This window comes from Mercenaria mercenaria, chromosome 16 (assembly GCF_021730395.1).
Source record: "Mercenaria mercenaria strain notata chromosome 16, MADL_Memer_1, whole genome shotgun sequence".
Classification (NCBI taxonomy): domain Eukaryota; kingdom Metazoa; phylum Mollusca; class Bivalvia; order Venerida; family Veneridae; genus Mercenaria; species Mercenaria mercenaria.
The window spans coordinates 44824771-44844316 of record NC_069376.1 but is presented as its reverse complement, the minus strand read 5'-3'; the positions used below and the strand labels follow the sequence as shown (position 1 = coordinate 44844316).

Below are 19546 nucleotides of genomic sequence, written 5' to 3'. Positions count from 1 at the left end.
GCTGTACAAAAGTGTCTATAGTTATTTTAAGGTATTGGACCCCTAATAGTTATGTTGAAAGAATGGCATTTGTTTGATATATTCTTAAAAATGACTGTGTTTTGTACTGTGTTGCAATTTTTTTTAAACAACTTTTACGGTGCCGTTTTTTGTAAATTACGTATAATTCATGATATTTCCTCAAGCTCAAGTAGAGACAAATTTCAAAGTGATGGCCACTATCGAAAACGTTTGCAGAGAATTCCTTTTACCATTAATTGTGATAAAAGAAACATCAAACTATTGGTAAACAATTATAAAACACAAAATAAAACTGTCAGTATGATTTTTTCTAGGTCGCCTTAAGTAAACGGATTTAATGAGACAGAATTCTTACCTAACATTGAAAAATTATTGTCGAATCCTGCGGGTCTGTGTTGAATTTTGCTCACTTCATTCAAAAATAACCTTGGGACAAAAGTAAAACCTACCTACCTTTCTTCCACAATATGTAATCTAAAGATTGAATGCAAAATATAGAACTTTTACCGCATGTAACTCAGTGTTTTTAAAGATGTCTAACTCAACCCCTTCTGTTTCAGAGGTAAATTCACTTTGAACAGCAAGAAATCGTTTATAAAATGAAAATTACCCAATTTTGTACAATAAATCAATAGATCAATAAATCAAAAACTTACAAGAAAAAAATGAAAATAAGGAAAAAAGTTTTTGGTCCCCGTAGGGCTTGAACCTACGCCCCCCCCCCCCCCCCCCCCCCCTAAAAATTGCAGTCAAAGTAGATTTATGGTACGAATTGAATACTCTTTAAAAAGGAGTACTCTATTACGTGTCTAATACCTTAAAGATATCAGATGACTATCTTTCATTAAATTATCTTATATTTAGTACAAATGTAGAAAGACCTGATCAAATATATCTAACTTTTCTAAATTAATTGTGTATGTAGAGCTAGATTCAAAATTAAATGAGCCGTGCCATGGGAAAACCAACATAGTGGGCTTGCGACCAGCATGGATCCAGACCAGCCTGCGCATCCGCGCAGTCTGGTCAGGATCCATGCTGTTCGCTAACAGTTTCTCCAATTCCAATATATGTTGGTTTTCTCATGGCGCAGCTCAAATGTCATTCAGTAATACACATTTGCACAGTGTTCAGCTATTATACATGTATACAGCGTGATACTATTTTTAACCTAACGCATAGTTCTGTTAATTTACATAAACTGGTTGATTTTATGTATGACTGTACAGTATTTGTTTATGCTGTTTATGCTTTCAAATATGAAATTTGGATCTAGTATACCTTAAAATATTTTTTAATGTAAGACACCATCTGTCATTCACAACTGGTTGCAAACCCTCTGCCATAAGCGGATATAATTCTAAATTATTTTACATGTATGCACATTTTACTTAAGAGCTAAGAGTTAGTACCGATATCACTTGCATCTCAATCTGCCCATCCGCATTATCTGCAGAGAGTTAAGCCTACCAGACATACCGTTAGCGATTGTTCGGGATTTTAGTAGAACTAGAAATCGATTTCTCGTCTAAATTGAATTACAACTGCAAATGGTACTTTGCTTTCTCTTCAAATGAAATATGCCTTTAGTGTTTGGGGGGCATACATTGGCTGAAATTGTACAGGACGCATGAGATAAAAAATGATAGCTCATATTTCGATGCTAGGTTAAACAAATAGGTACAAGTGGATGGTGACATACGGCGCCTTTAATACAAGTCAAGAGAGTTTTATGATTTAAGATATTATCATGTGATTCGTCAAACAAATATATTGGAATAATATATTTAGTTATTGTTGGTGTCATTTTAAAGATGTATGTCTATAAATTTTACCCGATTACGGTCTCCTAGTGCGTTAACATCACTTGAATTTTGACTATTTATGAGTGCTTGTATATCACCTGTGTTGTTTATACAAATACCTTAAGTGTACCTACACAAAATGTGTTCATTAATAAAACAATCACCTTTTTGCAAGTGATAACACTTAATTTTCACGTTTAAGTCACTTGTATTAATACTTTTTTATTTCGAAGTTATTAAGAAATGGATTCGTTTCGAATTTCCTATCTAGTTCTAACAATCATCATCACTCCGATCCTGCTAAATGGTAAGTTAATGCTGCATTACACATTTGATAAAACTTTCTTATACGTAAACTTTGCTAACGTTAAATATTTTTACTTACAGATATTGAAAGACAGTGAAATATTCGCAGTAAGGGTCACTGTAATCTATAGTCAGTTCTCGCAGGGGTTGCTTAGTAGTTAGAGCAAATGATTTTTTAATCGAACAGTCGTGAGTTCGAACCCCGGGTGAGGCGCATGTTCTCTATGACCATGTGTTCAATTACAAGCGGGGAACAAGATAGAACGGGAACTAAATCCGTTAGCATTGGTTTATTAATTAATACCTGTTAAAACCCAATATATTTTCAGCTGGGAAAAGTGCGTACTTAAAAATATATCATTTTAGATTACTAGATCTTTAAAAAAATACCGTTATTTGTTTATAGATAGCGTAATGGGACAACAAGACCCGTGCTATTTCCATCAAGAAATCAACGATACTACGATGACACTTGGATTTGTACTTGCACCATCCGATAGCGTCGTATGTGACACCATCAGCCCAGGATGGACTAGATTTAGTGGATCGGATGAAGGGTTAATGGCAACGGAATGTCCATTAGGAAGAGAGTGCGGAACTGACCAGCAAGTCTGGATGCAAGGTAAGCCATCAGGAAGAAAAAACAGATGTACAAGTCCGGACGCAAGAAAAGTGGACACAAGTAGGGATAAAATGATTATACAGTCATTAATAACAATTGCAGAAAACTATAGTAACAATCTTTATTCTAATTCAAATACAATACAATACAAATGTAATCATGTGTTCGCTTTGGGAACTCAAAGGATGAAAACTGGCATTTTCACATCCAGAAAAATCTAGAATCTAGATTTAATAAAGTCACAGGTGCAATATTAAGTTCAGATATTTTACAATTCTTCTGGCCGGCAAATAACATATAATGTAAAGGACAGTCTTTTGCTTCCTTTTCCGTTGTTAAGTGAGATTATTAATAGCGGTATTAAACATGAAATATTGTTTCATATGCGATGTCCCCTCTTCTTGGCGGGACGTCACTTGTATTGTCTGATTATGTTGAGGTCACTTAATGATTTCATGTATAGAAATTAATTTTATGTATTTGTTAGCCAGAAGAATTTTAAAAAAGGTTTTGGTGAGTTTTTGGGAGACGGGGGCGGTATGAGGGTGTTGATTAATGTCACTCCGACATAGCTTAGGTCATGTTGGGCATTGCAGGAGCTATTATGATGGAGGAAGACCCATTGCGTCAGAAAGAACCATAAACCTTCCGTAAACCAGATGTTGGCTTCCTCACATGAGGATTGTTTCAAACTAAGCGAGGTTAGAACGCAATCCGGGGACAGCAAGCGATCTTTACCACTGGGTCAGGGGAAAACGTTAACCGGCAAGTGATTAAGGCTGATCATGGTCTGCACTGTTCACTATTCAGTCAGTAAGTTTTAAGTGAACACCCCTTTGATAAACAAGTGGTACTGCCAAATAGAATGACTGACCAGTCCATTTTTGAAATTCATGAAGGTAAAGGTTAATATGACTTATATCTGATTCTTACAAAATTATAGAATTCACGAAAGCCTTGCTACAAGTTAGGTGAATTCAGCAACAAACCGATTATTGAAAGCCTATTGAGCACATCAAACCGTTTATCACCGTAGAAATTACTGGCTTGTTTTGTAATCAATCTCAAAACTTGAGAATTGCACAAACTGTTCTTTAAATCAGTTGGACACAACGTTGAATATTGTAAGTACGCAGGTTCTATGTTGCGTACACTTAATTACTCCCATGAACATTTTACGTAAAAAACAAATCTGTTATCATTTTGCTTTGCGGTAATCTATGCATTCAAATGAACGTTTTAGAGCTTAATTTCTTTATTATGTTACCTCATGCAAAGCCTTACAGATATCTTTCATGATTTTTGCTAGGTTCTATTCCGAGCTATTACGACGGATTAACAGAGGTTGACATTTGTATACGAGGAAACGGCGATTGCTGTGATAGACAAAATAGAATGCAAGTGAAGAATTGCAACAACTTTCTTGTTTACAACATATTCGCTGTACCTGCTTGCTCACGATATTGTTTTAGTAAGTGTATTTCTTTTTCATTTATGATTCATGTTTCTTCTGAAATACGACTTGATTATTTCGTGAAAGTAATGTAAATGTTCCCTAGTTCCAGACGAGTTATCCGAAAAAATGTGATTTTATTACTGTTACATTTCAGAAGTATACAATTTTCCAAGCTTTCTCCTGACTATAGAAGTCACCTTTGCAAAGTATGAAGTCAAACATATGAAATCGAAGTCGGCCTTTAGATGGTCTCAGCATACATTATATATTACTAGTCCGCGCTATATAACTGTTCTTTGCCATGACTTGTTTCTGTATGTTTATTTTTTGTTGTTCTGGATTCAATTCTAACTTTCCGGATAACATGTATTAAAATGTTTCTCTGTTTGCATTACGTAAATTATAATGAAATGTTTATGGCATACATCCGTATTACAGATTTTATTTCGCTAAATCTTCAAAACTAGATAGCTTTAGTATTCTAGTATTTTTAATTTATTTATTTTGTTGGGTTTAACGTCGCACCGACACAATTATAGGTCATATGGCGACTTTCCAGTTTTGATGGTATAGGAAGACCCCAGGTGCCCCTCCGTGCATTATTTCTTCACGAGCGGGCACCTGGGTAGAACCACCGACCTTCCGTAAGCCAGCCGGATGGCTTCCTCACATGAAGAACTCAACGCCCCGAATGAGGCTCGAACCCACATCGATGAGGGGCAAGTGATTTGAAATCAGCGACCTTAACCACTCGGCCACGAAGGCTCCCTCTAGTATTTTTAAAGTGGTCCATTACAATAAAGCAACACCTTGTTTTTGAAAAACCCATAATCATGTTTTTGTACACTTTGCTCTCAGTAAACAAAGAGATATACATTTTTTAAAATTCTTTTCTTTATTTTTCTTATTAGACGAGTCTTCGGAAATGCTGATAACCGTTTCAACATCGTCTTCGACCTCTACCACATCGTCTACACCCACTATACCATCGTCCACATCCATTAAAACAACGTCTCAACCAACTTCAGTACTGTCAACATCCATTAAAACAACAACTTCTACAGCTACCAGAGTACCAACTACATACCGTACATCTACCTTAAAAAGTTCTGGAAAAGGTTGCATTAGTGGTAGTGCAGTAGCGGGAATGTTTAGTGTTACATCCGCATTAATTGTAACAATCTTCAAATAGTTTCGGTGACATTCGAAGTGAATCGTTTTAACCTGTCACCATTTCTGTACATCTAAGTTCACGCTGCACAAACTAAAGTAGGTTTGAGTGATGATCTGCAATAAATTAAGGGAAATCAAATAATATTGACCCCAATGATTTACTGGCTATCAGCAGAGTCGAACATGTTTCCGTGATATATGACACTGATAAGATTGTTTGCAATAACCTCGCTTAATCTTTCAAAACTATATGAATTATTACACTTTTTGTTTACTCTTTAGGCAATTGGTTACAATTCTTTCTTTGGCTCATGGATCTCTTCCCGATATTGGTCATTATGTTTTAATATGAATAATCTACATTATAACACATCTTGTTTTGTTTACGTCTTATTTATTTTATTTTGTCGAGTTTGGGATTGTAATTGTATTAAAAGATATAGTAATGAATGGCTAATGAGAGCTAATTTGACTTACAAAGAGGCGGAAATTCTTGCGGTAAGAAATGGATTTGATCTGCAACAACAGGTATGTTATTTCTTATACATCTTGGCCTTTCCGCTCCACTCCTCGGGTACACCTCATTGAATCTGCAAATCAATCATCAGGTTACGTGTAATATATATAGTCGATGTATTTAAAATTGAAACCAGTAATTACACGGCGGTCCTGGGTATTTTTTCATCGGGATTATTAATTTTACTGCATTTATTTAGACCTTTAAGAGCATTTTCGTCCGATTATGATAGTTTTTGTTTATATTTCATGCATATGCAGTTTTACTCATTTGAAATCATTTCCATAATATTAAAGTGACCCCATATCATCTTTCTGTTATGTTTTAGTGGGTATTAGGAACCGTATATAATTTACTGACTCAATTATGATCTCCATATGCTTTTAAAAATACACGTAATTTACTATAGTTATAGTCTGAATTAAGCAACCCCCTGCCTTACGCGACAAGCAACTGTGAAATCAGGCTCCCGAATCGATTATTAGACCGTTTACAGCGGCTTTGAGACGCCCCCTCGTAAGTTTTTACACTACAGAGTTACCATTTGTTTACAAAATAATGGCCAATGAAAAACGCAAAAAAGAACTGTTTTGACCTAGCATTGCTCGATCGGGAATAAACAGCGTATAAATTCGCTGAAGACTTCTGAATTGGGGCATAAATTAACAATTTCCCAGTGAAACAAAAAGAAGGCGGTATTTAACAGGAAACAAGGAAGTAAACATGATCAATGAACGAATAAATATCACAGGACCATTAATACACAAAGAAAGAAATTAAAATAAATCTTTGTGTGCAAATAGCTCATCTATATCTAATGGAACAGATATATTTCAACCCCCCAGTTACTGTTCGCCTTCATTCTCTTGCCATTAGATCATGAAGTTAAATTTTAATGTTTTATCAACTATTTAAATGTTTTATTTTATCAAAATGTAATTAAAGTAATATAGTATACACGTTTCACTATTACCTTAAAAGAGGCATATATATAAGTATCCGATATACATGTACTTAACTGAAAAAATCAAACCGATATATGTATATATATGAAATCAACGTCAGCCAGTTGAGTGAGACTGTTTTAAGAGACTCCCTGTCATATGTGGCCTTTTTTGCTGCTTCCCAAAGTCGGTCTCTTAAAACAGTCTCAACTGTAATGATTTCTTGGCTAATTAAGTGGCATTTCTAATTCTCCGATCAGCCTCAGCAAATTTGTTATCAAATGCAACAGCGCCAAAACAACAGTTTAAGTAACTGCTAACATCCCTACATAAATCAGAGGTGAAGAACGAATGATTTCAAGCAATATGTCACGGAGAAACAGACGCCTCGCCCGCGAATCGACCTCAGAATCCTGCGATCCGTAGATCTGCGATCTCTCCATTGAGCTAAGCGGGCGGACACCACATTCATAAAGAAAATATTTTCTTGTTATGTAATTTATGAACATTGTTATACAACAATTACTATTTATAAAGTATTATCTGTAATATTCAGATTACTGATGAGTTATTTCTGCTCACACGGAAGGATACCCCAAAGTCTTCTTCAAAGAAAATGCCGCATACATTAAAAAATGTTGGTTTTAGTGATCGGGTAAGACTTTGATCCTCTTGTTATAATAACATTAATCAATTGTAATTTACAACACACATAAATACGCTAGTCTAACTGACCTCTCTGGTTGTTATGATGAAATGATAGTTTGCAGGATCCAAATTTTTACCTGAATTTTATTATCCGCCTTGACGCTAAATAAAAGAAGAAAATAAAACATTTTTGACATTTTTTTTTCTACCATTTATTTTCAGTGGAAAACTCTTACAAATGTTTTAGAATATATTTGATAACTTTTGTCTTCAGGTTTATTTCATGGAGCAACAAACTTGGAAAAATGTGAGTCTTAGACAATTCACAGTTACGGATCCACTATGGAACCAAATGTGGTATATAGTAAGTAAGATGATTTTCTAGTAAGATTCAATTTGAAAATGAAGTTTGGTCGATTTTAATTACGATATAATATTGCAAATATACGTCTTATGAATCAAACATGTTCGTTTATCTTTTGTTACTTTAGAGTCAATTTAAATTATTAAACTAAATTATTTTTATTAAAAACTAAATTTAATTAAATTCACCTATGAATTGATTGACGATAAAATTATACATTGTACTTTAAAATGAAACAAAATGCATCTTTTTACAACTGATTTTTTCTCGTATTTAGCAAGTGCACTTTTCTTGTATTGCTACATTATACATAATTAATTTTTATTGTATTTTAAATATAAAAATAGATTGTTAAGATGTGTGCGTTTTGTGTGTTTATGCTTTTTGTAGAACAGAAATTCAAACATTTCGTTAAGAATACTGGAAGCATGGGAGTCCAATTTTACTGGAAAAGGTGTTAATATAGCAGTTGTGGATAACGGCGTTGAATATACACACAACGACTTTAAACATAGATATGTAAGATACTTATGTATATATGTATGATACCGATTGTTCTCTGACATTAACACAGCATTTACTACTAACAAATTCTTGACCTTAAGAACAAAAAGAAAATATTATTCAAATGAAAGTTTGACTCTGACGTCAGTCTTTCTAAGTAAAGGTCTCAGAAAGGAAAGCAGGATTTTCTTTTGAATTGAGAAACAATGTCTTAAAAGTATAATAAGAACATTTAAAACGAAAATAGCATGTGCACTTTTAACGCAGTGATGTTAAGCTGTAATAACAACAACAACAACAACAAATGTTAATGTTTGATAATAGGAAATAATGTTATATCCTACCTTTTTTCCTACAAAACTTAAAGATAAATCGTGTTTGCAGATGAACATAATACAGCATGCATTATTTTTATTACATGTTTGACGTCGTGGAAGTAATATAGAGCCACAACAGTAAATTAATTATTTTGGTATTACACTTGTGTAATAACGTGTATATAGATGACGTTGGTCGAAAATAGTTTGTCTAAAACAGGGAGAGGAAAACGAAATTTAGAAGTTTTAGCAGAAAAACTAACGTGTTATAAAAAATCTTATATTTGTGCTTTTCAACATCGAATTTATTTTTTTTAAATGAAATGCTTGACAAAGACTCGCATTTGTAATTAATATCCCAATGTTTTCAATAATTTATAACTATTCATAGTACATACTGTATCTTGAGTCAAAATTGTAGATTTTGAAAGTTGTGGCATCGCATTGTCATTCTATCAATATGTATTTAGAATGATCATTTTAAAACTTAAATTTCTTCAGAATTCTGAGTATAGCAGAGATGTTTATGATCAGGATAATGATCCCAGCCCTGTATCTGGAGATACGTATGTGTTTATCATTGTGTACTTTCATTTAATTATTATTTTAATATATGATGGAAATGACCTTTAAACGACCTTTATGTATTTATTTCTATTTTATCAGTATTATAAACTGTGTGAAAATTATTATTATTATAAACAGAGCAGAAACAGCAGTAGCAACATCATCACTTCCTCTAATAAATTCAACACAACACTTTAAATTAATGAAGGGATAAGAACGACACCGCCATCCCAATATATTACATTCAAGCATCCGTTATAAAAATGTTAACTACGTCCACAGTAATACAACAGAGAGATCACAGATATAGGGCTCATGAGTTTGATCCGTTGGCGACGCGTATGCTCTCCGTGGCGACATTATAGAAGACAATGTGTCTGAAATCATTCGAGCTCCATCCCTTATTCATAAAGAGATGCTGGCAGTTTCGTGCAGGTAACAGGTTAAGATTGATAAGGAAACCATGAGCAACGTTGAGTGTAAGTGTAAGTACATACCTATAACGCTGGTATATATCATATTCCAGACATGGGACAAACTGTGCCGGCATTGCAGTTGCTACAAGAAATACAGTATGTGTGATTGGCATCGCATATCAAGCACAGCTTGTTGGTAATTTTTAAATACATTTAAAGTTTTGTTTAAAGAAATAACGATAGAACATGCACACGGAAAAATATATGACATTGTGTTTTGTTTGGTTTAAATAATGAGCCGTGCCATGAGAAAACCAACACTAACGGTTTCTTTAATTACAATAGACTTTGAAAGCGAACAGCATGGATCCTGACCAGACTGCGCGGATGCGCAGGCTGGTCTGGATCCATGCTGGTCGCAAACCCACTATGTTGATTTTCTCATGGCACGGCTCAGTTATATTGATAAGATAAGCAACTGTCGACAAAGTACGCATTCAAAATAATTACTGACTTATCTTTGGAAATCTAACAGGAAGACCTAGATGTTAAAATTACTCCGCTAGATATCAAACTGTCTGCTGGGTAGATTTGAAAATTTAGACAATATGTTTCTTTGCTTCAGAAATATGGCAGCATATCAATCAAGTCATAATACACAATATTTCAATTACAAGTTTAAAGCAGTTGCAGCAAAAAAAAAAAAAATGAAGCAGAGACAATGAGCTAAGTTGTTGACAGGTTATTTAGTGGATTGAGCAATTCAGTATTCATTTTCATTCTATTTTTATATATGGGTAGCTGTACGAATGATCGGTCCATTTGGAGTAACAGACGCTGGCAAAGCTGGTGCTCTTGCAAATAAAGGTGCGCATGTGTCTTCAAATAGTTGGGGAGGTATAGAAAATACATTTGATGGTCCTTCAACAAATGTCGAATCTGCTTTGAAGCATGGAGCAACGAAGGTACAATGTTACGAATGTATAACTATAAAATATTTTGTAGAAACTGTTTCATATCTAATACTGTCAATAGTATATATCTAAAACATCTCAAAGAAATGTCTGCCCAACAAATTATAATGATTTAGTAAAGTATTTATCATACAGTTCTGTTTCGTACTGAGACATTTAATGTTCGCATAGGGTAAGGAATGTAAAACTTCAGGGACAATCGTATTAAATGTTTTGTTTAATAATGTGACATTTATGAAAGTACTTTAAAACAACGCTTTATAAGTTATTATTAAACCAACATCTCTGTTTCTTACAGTATGTAGTTAAGCGTATTCCTGTTTGATCTGTTTATATATGACAGTCACAGTCTTGTAGGACATATTATCTGAAATCCGAATATATAAGGAAATACAACAGAAATATGTAAAATTGATTGGATTTTCTAGCTTCGCAATGGGAAGGGTGTTATTTATGTATTTTCTGCTGGAAATGGTGGATTTGATGATAACTGCAATATGGATGGTTACATAAACAATATTTATACTATTGGTATCAATGCTGTTTCAAGAGACCTCAAACCACCAGGGTATGCTGAGCCATGCACAGCTGTGCTTGCCAGTACTTTCAGTGGACCCGGAGCTGGCACAGCGGATAACGCGGTAATTTCTTTATTAATCTGTATATCTGGAAAACTGTGAAAGATCTTTGAAGTAGTCAAAGACGTTCCCGCGGGATATGTTTCATTTAAGTGACTTTGCTATTTTACTTGAGATCATAGCATACCCTAACTATAATTACAGAAACACATACAGCCTACGATGTGTAAGGTCAACCATGTAACAAAGCAAAGTAAAAGCAAATTTAGTTTGGTTTAACCTGTTCATAAGACTTAACAAAATGCACATCATCGCCAACTCCTTCCTGGACAAATGTAATCGAAATTCGGTTATACAGATTACATTGAAAGGATCTCATTACCAGAAAAGACCAGGAAATATATTAACCCTATCGAGATGTTTATAGTCTCCGCACGGCACTGCAATAAATACCTTAAAACATTGAAAACTACCGATAAAAATTATCATCTATACAATGTATTCGGTTTGATGGGAAGTAATTGTGTAATTGTATAATTTGATTATATTTGCACGTTATGGGCCATGAATATAGGGTCTTTGTGGCGTCCTGTATGAGACAGTCTTTGAAATGCCGTCTTATAACGTTTTCCTAGTTCTCACCAAAGAGCAACAGACGGACTGCCAATCGTCCCAACATATCATAGTATTTAACTATGTACGAAGAGCTTATAATTGAAAAATAAAATAGATTTGTATAAATTTTCACTCATCCAACGTATGAAACACTGCAAAATTGAATGCTTGTAAAATCATGAAAGCTGACACGATTCTAGTGTAATAATTGGGTGGGGGCGGGCAGTACAATCAATATCACTAGTGTTTAATGTGTTAAATACACAAATGTATTATAGAATATAATTAAATACATTTAAATATTGGTTCGCGCCAATTTAAGCCATAGGGCTTAAAGCTGAAATTTCGTTTATTTTAAAATTATCAAAAGAAACATGTTGTGAAAATCCATATCAAAATTCGGTATATTTTTGTAAAAGATACTCCTTTATATCATTATCTATAGTGTTCGACTGATGTTGGAGGAGCATGTACAACAACATTTTCCGGGACGTCAGCAGCAACTGCAGTGGCTGCTGGGATACTGGCTTTGGTACTTGAGGCAAAGTGTGTTGTTTTTTTCTTATAACATTTTTTTTTCATTTAGTTTAGGTTTCTATTTGGTTGAATGTACTGTTAATTGATATTATTAAATACTCCTTTTTATTTCCCGTTAATTTACAATGGAACCGGAAACGTCAATATTTTCCATATACTGACATCGGATGTGTGACGTAATTTAATGTGTGTCGTTGCATTCATTCTTCGATATAGTTTTTATAGGTTATTGAACAAATTCATGATATTTACATTTATTTACATTTATACGTGTAGATATACGTATGTAATAAAAAGATTATTATCTTTGCATCGGGAAATATGCACTCGTTTATAGCAGAAGAATATTGCGCTCCTTAAGTCGCGCAATAATTCCGCTGCAGAACTCGTGCATAATTCCAGATACAAAGCTAATAACCTATAATTATTGAGGCAGTGGTCAAACAGTGGTAGAGCGTCGGTCTACGGACCGCGGGGTCGTGAGTTCGATCCTCGGGCGGGGCGTATGTTCTCCGTGACTATTTGATAAACGACATTGTGTCTGAAATCATTAGTCCTCCACCTCCGATTCATGTGGGGAAGTTGGCAGTTACTTGCGGAGAACAGGTTTGTACTGGTACAGAATCCAGGAACACTGGTTAGGTTAACTGCCCGCCGTTACATGACTGAAATACTGTTAAAAAACGGCGTTAAACCCAAAACAAACAAACAAACAAATCAAAACGTAGATTATATGAGAAAGTGGAATTAGAATGAATTTATTAAATGAATTATGAACAGAAAATGAATAAAGTTGATTGAATGAAAAAATGCATAGCCATTCTGAAAGATAAAATAAATTTTGTGAAATACGTTGTTCACTTAAGAACCGCATTTTAAAGACAACGAAATATTTTTTATATACAAAATTATACGTATTATTGTTTTTATTTGTTTAGCCCAGATTTGTCGTGGAGAGATGTGCAAGAGCTTATAATTGTTACCTCAAAGAGCAAAGGATTGTTGAATGGAAATTTTAAAACAAATGGGATAGGAAGACAAGGTGTTGAACATTTTCTTTGGTATCTAAATATAGTTTTAGTGGTTATTTTTGCAAATAAGGTTGTGTTTGGTAATCGTAATAAATAAAGTGAATTAGTAAATTCTAGTTAGATTTTAGTTAGTATATTTTACGAAAAGCTTGTGTAGTCTGAAAGACGTTTACAAAAGCACCTTGTGTTGTTATATTTTCTGGTCCTATGTAATCACAGGGTCAATTCAATGTCTGTGTAAAAAGAATCCTCTTAAGCCAGTCCTAAGGGGCGCGAAGTGTTCTACTTTTCATAACCTCTCATGAACAGATTCGGTCAAATCGAGTATGCTATTATTGTGGTCGTTAGTACTATATGCTTTATATGTGTTTACTTTTGCATTTCACGCTATGGTTTTTCTGCACATTTGATAAAGCAGAAACCATTACGTCTTTTATCTAGTCCGGATAACATAAAACAAAGCCTGGACACGACATACGGAATGGAAAATCTTCCTGCGTGAGAATGTCATCCAATGTGTACATTTATAAATACAGCAAAATTACTTTCTTTCTATATATGATTTCTTTCAGATCCACATGAAATGTGCGGATCTTTTAAATAATTAAAAATATCTCAAAAATAAGCACACGGACCGATACAACACATTTTTCTTTGATCATATAATAGACAATACGTTGATTTACAACTGCGAAAAGTGCCATAAAATCTAAATTGTAAATATCTCCACGTGCAAATATGTTGTCAAACTTGTGAAATTTTCCATAGTCTCTAGTTGTGGAAACTTGAGTGAAAGCCATTTTTAAAATCAGTTTAAAAACAAACAAAAATATTTAAAAAATGATCATGACCCAGCCTCTTTTATCTCCAGAGTTTTCTAAGTATCGTCTAATGTTTGGAAAAGTCAAGGTAAATAAAATTCTACATTGTAGAAAAAAGTCTGAAAGAAATAAACAACCACAATTTGATTTCTTTTCCCAATTACATACATTGTGTTCCTTTCTATTTTATTAAGTGAGCGACTGGTTCGGTTATGGTTTGCTGGACACACAGGCTTTGATTGAAGCAGCTCAAAACTGGACGTGTCTTCAGGCGCAGCATACATGTAGGACTGGTGACATTAATGTCAATGGGTAAATCCTGTTCCCGTAACGCAAATGATGTACATATGCAAGGATATACATGATTGTTGATGCATTACTTATTGTTAAAATGTTTCTCTTAAATTTTGACCAAACTAACGCTAGTTAAAATTAACCAGTTATATAACTTACAAAATTGATTGATGGAAAATAGATACAATGTGTTTGCATACATGTATCTCCGACGATAATTTTTCCACAGATACATGGTAGATTTTAAACAAAATTTTAAGTTTTCCGATCAAAAATATAAATGTTTGATAAATGAATTTATTTTCACTGTTTACATGCATATATAGTATATTTTAAAGCTTCACTGGCATGAAAAGTGTCTTTCTTACAGTGGTATTAAATAAGTTCTAGAATTTTATTAACCTCTCTGTTACAAGTTTTTGGTACAATTCAGACAGATATTAGCACAGACTAACCCACGACAAGTCGATAGCACTGTAACAATAGACGGTTGTAATAATACAGTCGACTGTGTGAGCCGGATAGAACACGTTCAAGTCACTGTCACGTATGATTATTCACTGAGAGGCGCTGTGATGTTGTATCTTGACTCACCAATGGGAACGCGGAGTGAATTGCTCACAAGACGGAATTCTGATTCTGCAAAGAATTCAAGGCATGTATGGACTTTGATGTCGGTGCAACACTGGGGAGAGGACCCGGTAGGAACATGGAAACTCACAATGTCACTGCAATATGATTGGATAGAACATGGTATAATGTTTATGTTTAAAAGTAAAAACCATTTTCATAATATCTGTTACTAGAAAGCTAAACAATGTGAAGTGTTATACAAAACCCTATAAAAGCTTTATTGAGATAGAATTGTTTCAAATGGTTGGTTTTACTTTTATGTCCATTTACTTTAGTGTTTGATTACATATCATGCATTAACATTCTTATATTTGACAGCAAAGCTCTTTTTTTAATATTTATTGCTTGGCACTGGTTAAAGTCCGCATAATGTCTTATCAGAATACTTCTATTATTTTCCCGAATTGAAAGTATGTTACTAAAGAACAATCGCCAAGTCGCCATTTGTTCAGTCACTTGCTTTGTTTTAAAGGTCCGGAGCATAAAAAAATTGTATGCTATTTTGAAACATAATATGCCATATCAAACATAGATAATGTCGTTCAAATCTTCAATACCTTAATAATATTTTTATTCAGCTTTCAATTTTTCTGAATTTAAAGGCTGCCCTAATCCCAACAAACTCAAATATATCATTTCTTTGAAATTAATTTAAAAGTGTAAGAAAGTCAGGCAATTGGATTATCCCCATATGATGCAAACCTGATCCAGCAGTGATAAACTTTAAAGAAAGTGGAAATAATAATGTACATGAAGTTGTGGTGGAACTATCCAGAAGGAAAAATGTGTATATTCTGTTTGTCATAACTCCACTTTAAATCAAACCAAGTAGGGCATCCTTACAATACACAAACTTGATCTGATTCTGACAGTTCCTACTAAGTTCAAACGAAGTTGATATACGTGTCTAATATCATATTATGAGTAAGTTGTCTAAGCACATCTGTACATTGAATTCAATCGGAATGTTTGCCCCTTTTTCAAGTTTTTGTTCATTTAGGGTTGATGTCAAATTCTGTAATGTTGCATACTTTTGCACAAAAGGATTTCGGGCAGATAAAATTTTAAGCAGATCAGTGCATGGTATTAATATAAACATAAGCAGCAGTTCAGTGACATTTTCCAGAAATAACTGTTGAAACATCTGTAAATATCTATTGTTTGGACAATGTGACAGTGTTTACTTGTGATCTTTGTGTTTCTTAGGTATCCAGCTATGAAAGACATGCAGAGTTTATCTTTATATATGAGTTTCCCAGTTGGGAAGGGTTTGTTTTTTTAACTTTCCACAACGGAAAATTTGGAAATAAAGAAATTTCAATGTTAAGCAAATTTTATAAGGATATCTGAAAAAAAAATGAACGGTAAAAATTTGAATAAGAATGGTGTTTTTCATTTAATGTGACCATGTGCCTACTTACGTATCGAACCTTTTGAATGATACGTCGAAATATATACTTATTTTACTCCCCGGGCTGGAAGCAGTTGCAATTAGTTTATACCGGTTTCCAGTTCGGGAAGTAAAGAAAGCCCTTCCTACTGTGATACACCACTTAAGAATACATTTTTCTTTTTTGCAGGAACGTTAGTCAGTTGGAATCTAATTATACACGGAACCGGAAATGACTGTAGTCCCGAGGAAACTATCACAGATTGTCCCAGTTTTAATAATATATCCGGTACTTTTTTTTCAATATTTTCTCTCAATGTCTTTACAACAACAAGTTGTTATCACATCCTTGCAAATTGTATCAGGCCAAAGATGTTAATGGAAAAAATGTTCCGTGAGTTTTTAATGTTAAATCTTGTTGTTTGTCTGCCAGTTTAAAAGTCTCATGTACTGCAGTCGAAAATGTATTTTATTAGTGCACTGTTTAATACAAATGTGTACTATTTGGGATATTTATCTCTTTCAGATTCTGAAGTTACAGACAAAACAAACAAGATCGCGCATTGCTGTGTACCCATACCTTGGCCTGCAATAGTCGGAGGAGTAACCGGGGTTGTTGCAATAACAATATTTATTTTACTTATTGTGCTTTATAGGAAGAACATGAATACTAAAATAAATACAGTAAATGATATTGAAAAACCTGTAAATTCTTAAGATAATAATGATTCAAACTCCAGAAGTACTGTCTGTAATGAGAAGTGATAAAGAACAATCCACTTCGGAATTCATGGTTTACTATGATATGGTATGATTATGCGTTGAACAGCTCGGATGAGGAACAGACACTGGTCTAAGCAAACATATATAAAGAGTCATTTAAAACCCTTAAATGTATGGACTCTATCATCAATATCTGTAAATCGTTGCCTCGGTGCATACTTATAAAAAATTATTTACTACTACAATGGTTTGGTAATTAAATAGGAATTTTTTTCTAGCATTAAGCATAATAAAAGTATTAAATAGAAAACGTAACAATTATATTGATGGATAAATACATTGATATGTTGAACTTATTCACCATTAGTGATTTATACAAGTATCGAATGTGCATAGTACTTATGTTTCGGACAAATTGTTAAAATGCTTATTAGATTTACATTTAACCAAAGAGCTATGCCCTGTTATCAGTTTGAAGAAACATATCTTTAATTCAAGAGGGTAACATTTACTTACACTACCCTGTGACTTTAGAAGTACACCGCTAACCGGTATTAACTCTCCAGTGGTGTTTTTGCCTTTTACCATTCGGAGGCGGTACCCCAGTGTTTACGTATATGTGTGTTTTATCATCATTGCTTATACGTTTACTTTGTGTATACATGTTTTTGTGTGTATATTTGAATGATATTTACACCCATACATACCCGTTAAAGTGTTTAAGTTTACTCCATCCTGTAACTTTGGAACATGGTGGGGTAAGAGTAAGGTTATTTGCACTACAAACCGGTTTAAGCTCCCGTGGTGGCGTTCCAAGCCGGTGTCTCACTGTATTCCTATATTTGAAGGTTTTTTTTCTGGAACATGTGAGAACATTATGGAGGGCCCATTGATCGAAATACTGAAAAGTCGGCGCCAAAATCAGCACAAATTATTCCACAGGAATGACAAATTTAATAGCTCCACAGAGCAAAACAAATGAGAACTATTCGATTCCGCCATTATACAATACCATTATATTCGCGCCAGTTTCATATTTAGTGTCTACATGTATACCTAATAAAGAGAAAATGGGTCTGCTATACTGCTTATTCTTTGCATAATGATGTTTCCTATGAAGGCTTGAAGTTCCCATGGCTTTCCTTTGTTCAGAATACTTTAAATGATCTAGGGTTAAGTGTGTACTTTGGTTTTCAACTTTTCACTATAGTGTTAATGGTTTAGAACAGATTATCCGACCAATTTATTCAAATTGGTATAGTATTGTTTCAAATTCACCAAACTGTCAAATATATAAAGCCTACAAAAAAGATTTTGTGTTTGAAAATTATACTGATATACTACGGTAACCTAAGAATCTTTCATTGTATTTGCTTAAATTTAAAATAATGGATCACAAATTCCCTACTGAAGTAGGTCGTAGCCAAAATATTGAAAGATTTCGCCGAACATGTCACTTGTGTAATAGTAATCGTTTAGGTGATGAATTCCATTACTTATTTGAATGTCAACATTTTTCAGATGATGGAAAGAAAATATTAAATTGTACTTTTGTCGTAACTCTAATTGTATTAAGTAATATCAATTAATGAAAAGAACTTGTTAAATTGGCTATATTTTGTAAGACTCTTTGATCTAATGTCAAATAGTCAATCTCCTTTAAAATAAAACAGCCTTTTTGTCTCAGTAATTTCTATTATATTAAACTGTAAATTTGTTTGCTTATATACATGTCTATAGTTACTTGTTTGTTATTTTGTTATTGTTCTGATCACATGGTTGTAATAACCCATGATCTAAATAAATCTTGAAATCTTGAAATCTTATATATCGGCTCATCACTACCAAGTCAAATGTAAGTCGAAGTACGTCTAGTCACAAGTATTCCATATATTATAGTCAAACCTGTCTATAAAGACCACCCTTGGGAGAGCCAAATTGTGGTCTTTATAGGGAGGTGGTCTTTATTCACAGGTTAAAATACACTGTATATGTTAAAAAGGGAAACAAAACATGCGTTCTTTACAGCCAGGTGGTCTCTGTTCAGAGGTGGTCTTTAACACAGGTTTGACTGTAATAATCCTAATCTTTCTGCCAATCCTCGTGTCCTTTCAAAGTGATTTTTTATCCGGTTTAAATAATAATTTAAAAACTGCACGAAATTATTTTGTAGAAGTAGTCCGTTATACGTAATTTACAGCACTATCTAGAGTCATTTTACGCCTCCGGGGGTAAAATGGAGTTTTCTTGCATACCGATCTGGGACTTCCTGTTACGGGCTTAAAGTATG

General features: G+C 33.8%; 2 protein-coding genes across 2 annotated transcripts; both read left to right on the top strand.

Moving 5' to 3' along the window:
- Positions 1–1965: 1965 nt before the first annotated feature.
- On the top strand, positions 1966–19071 carry LOC123541536 (furin-like protease kpc-1). Its single transcript, XM_053526910.1, has 17 exons — positions 1966–2133; positions 2539–2754; positions 4064–4225; positions 5122–5911; positions 7401–7499; positions 7767–7856; positions 8247–8375; positions 9179–9243; positions 9771–9856; positions 10462–10625; positions 11063–11275; positions 12273–12373; positions 13303–13406; positions 14411–14528; positions 14944–15263; positions 16724–16822; positions 17060–19071. Exons 4-17 carry the CDS (start codon positions 5732–5734, stop codon positions 17248–17250), a joined length of 1959 nt encoding a protein of 652 aa, XP_053382885.1. The 5' UTR covers positions 1966–2133; positions 2539–2754; positions 4064–4225; positions 5122–5731; the 3' UTR covers positions 17251–19071.
- LOC128549326 (uncharacterized) lies at positions 2547–5402 on the top strand. Its single transcript, XM_053525917.1, has 2 exons — positions 2547–2754; positions 5122–5402. Exons 1-2 carry the CDS (start codon positions 2547–2549, stop codon positions 5400–5402), a joined length of 489 nt encoding a protein of 162 aa, XP_053381892.1.
- Positions 19072–19546: the final 475 nt, after the last annotated feature.

Bases quoted from the DNA above. Each gene is read 5' to 3' on its own strand.
- LOC128549326 (XM_053525917.1), top strand. From the start codon at position 2,547: ATGGGACAACAAGACCCGTGCTATTTCCATCAAGAAATCAACGATACT. The intron at 2,755-5,121 runs GTAAGCCATCAG...TTTTCTTATTAG, and splicing joins CCAGCAAGTCTGGATGCAAG to ACGAGTCTTCGGAAATGCTG.
- LOC123541536 (XM_053526910.1), top strand. From the start codon at position 5,732: ATGAATAATCTACATTATAACACATCTTGTTTTGTTTACGTCTTATTT. The intron at 5,912-7,400 runs GTATGTTATTTC...TGTAATATTCAG, and splicing joins GATTTGATCTGCAACAACAG to ATTACTGATGAGTTATTTCT. The intron at 15,264-16,723 runs GTATAATGTTTA...TCTTTTTTGCAG, and splicing joins ATATGATTGGATAGAACATG to GAACGTTAGTCAGTTGGAAT.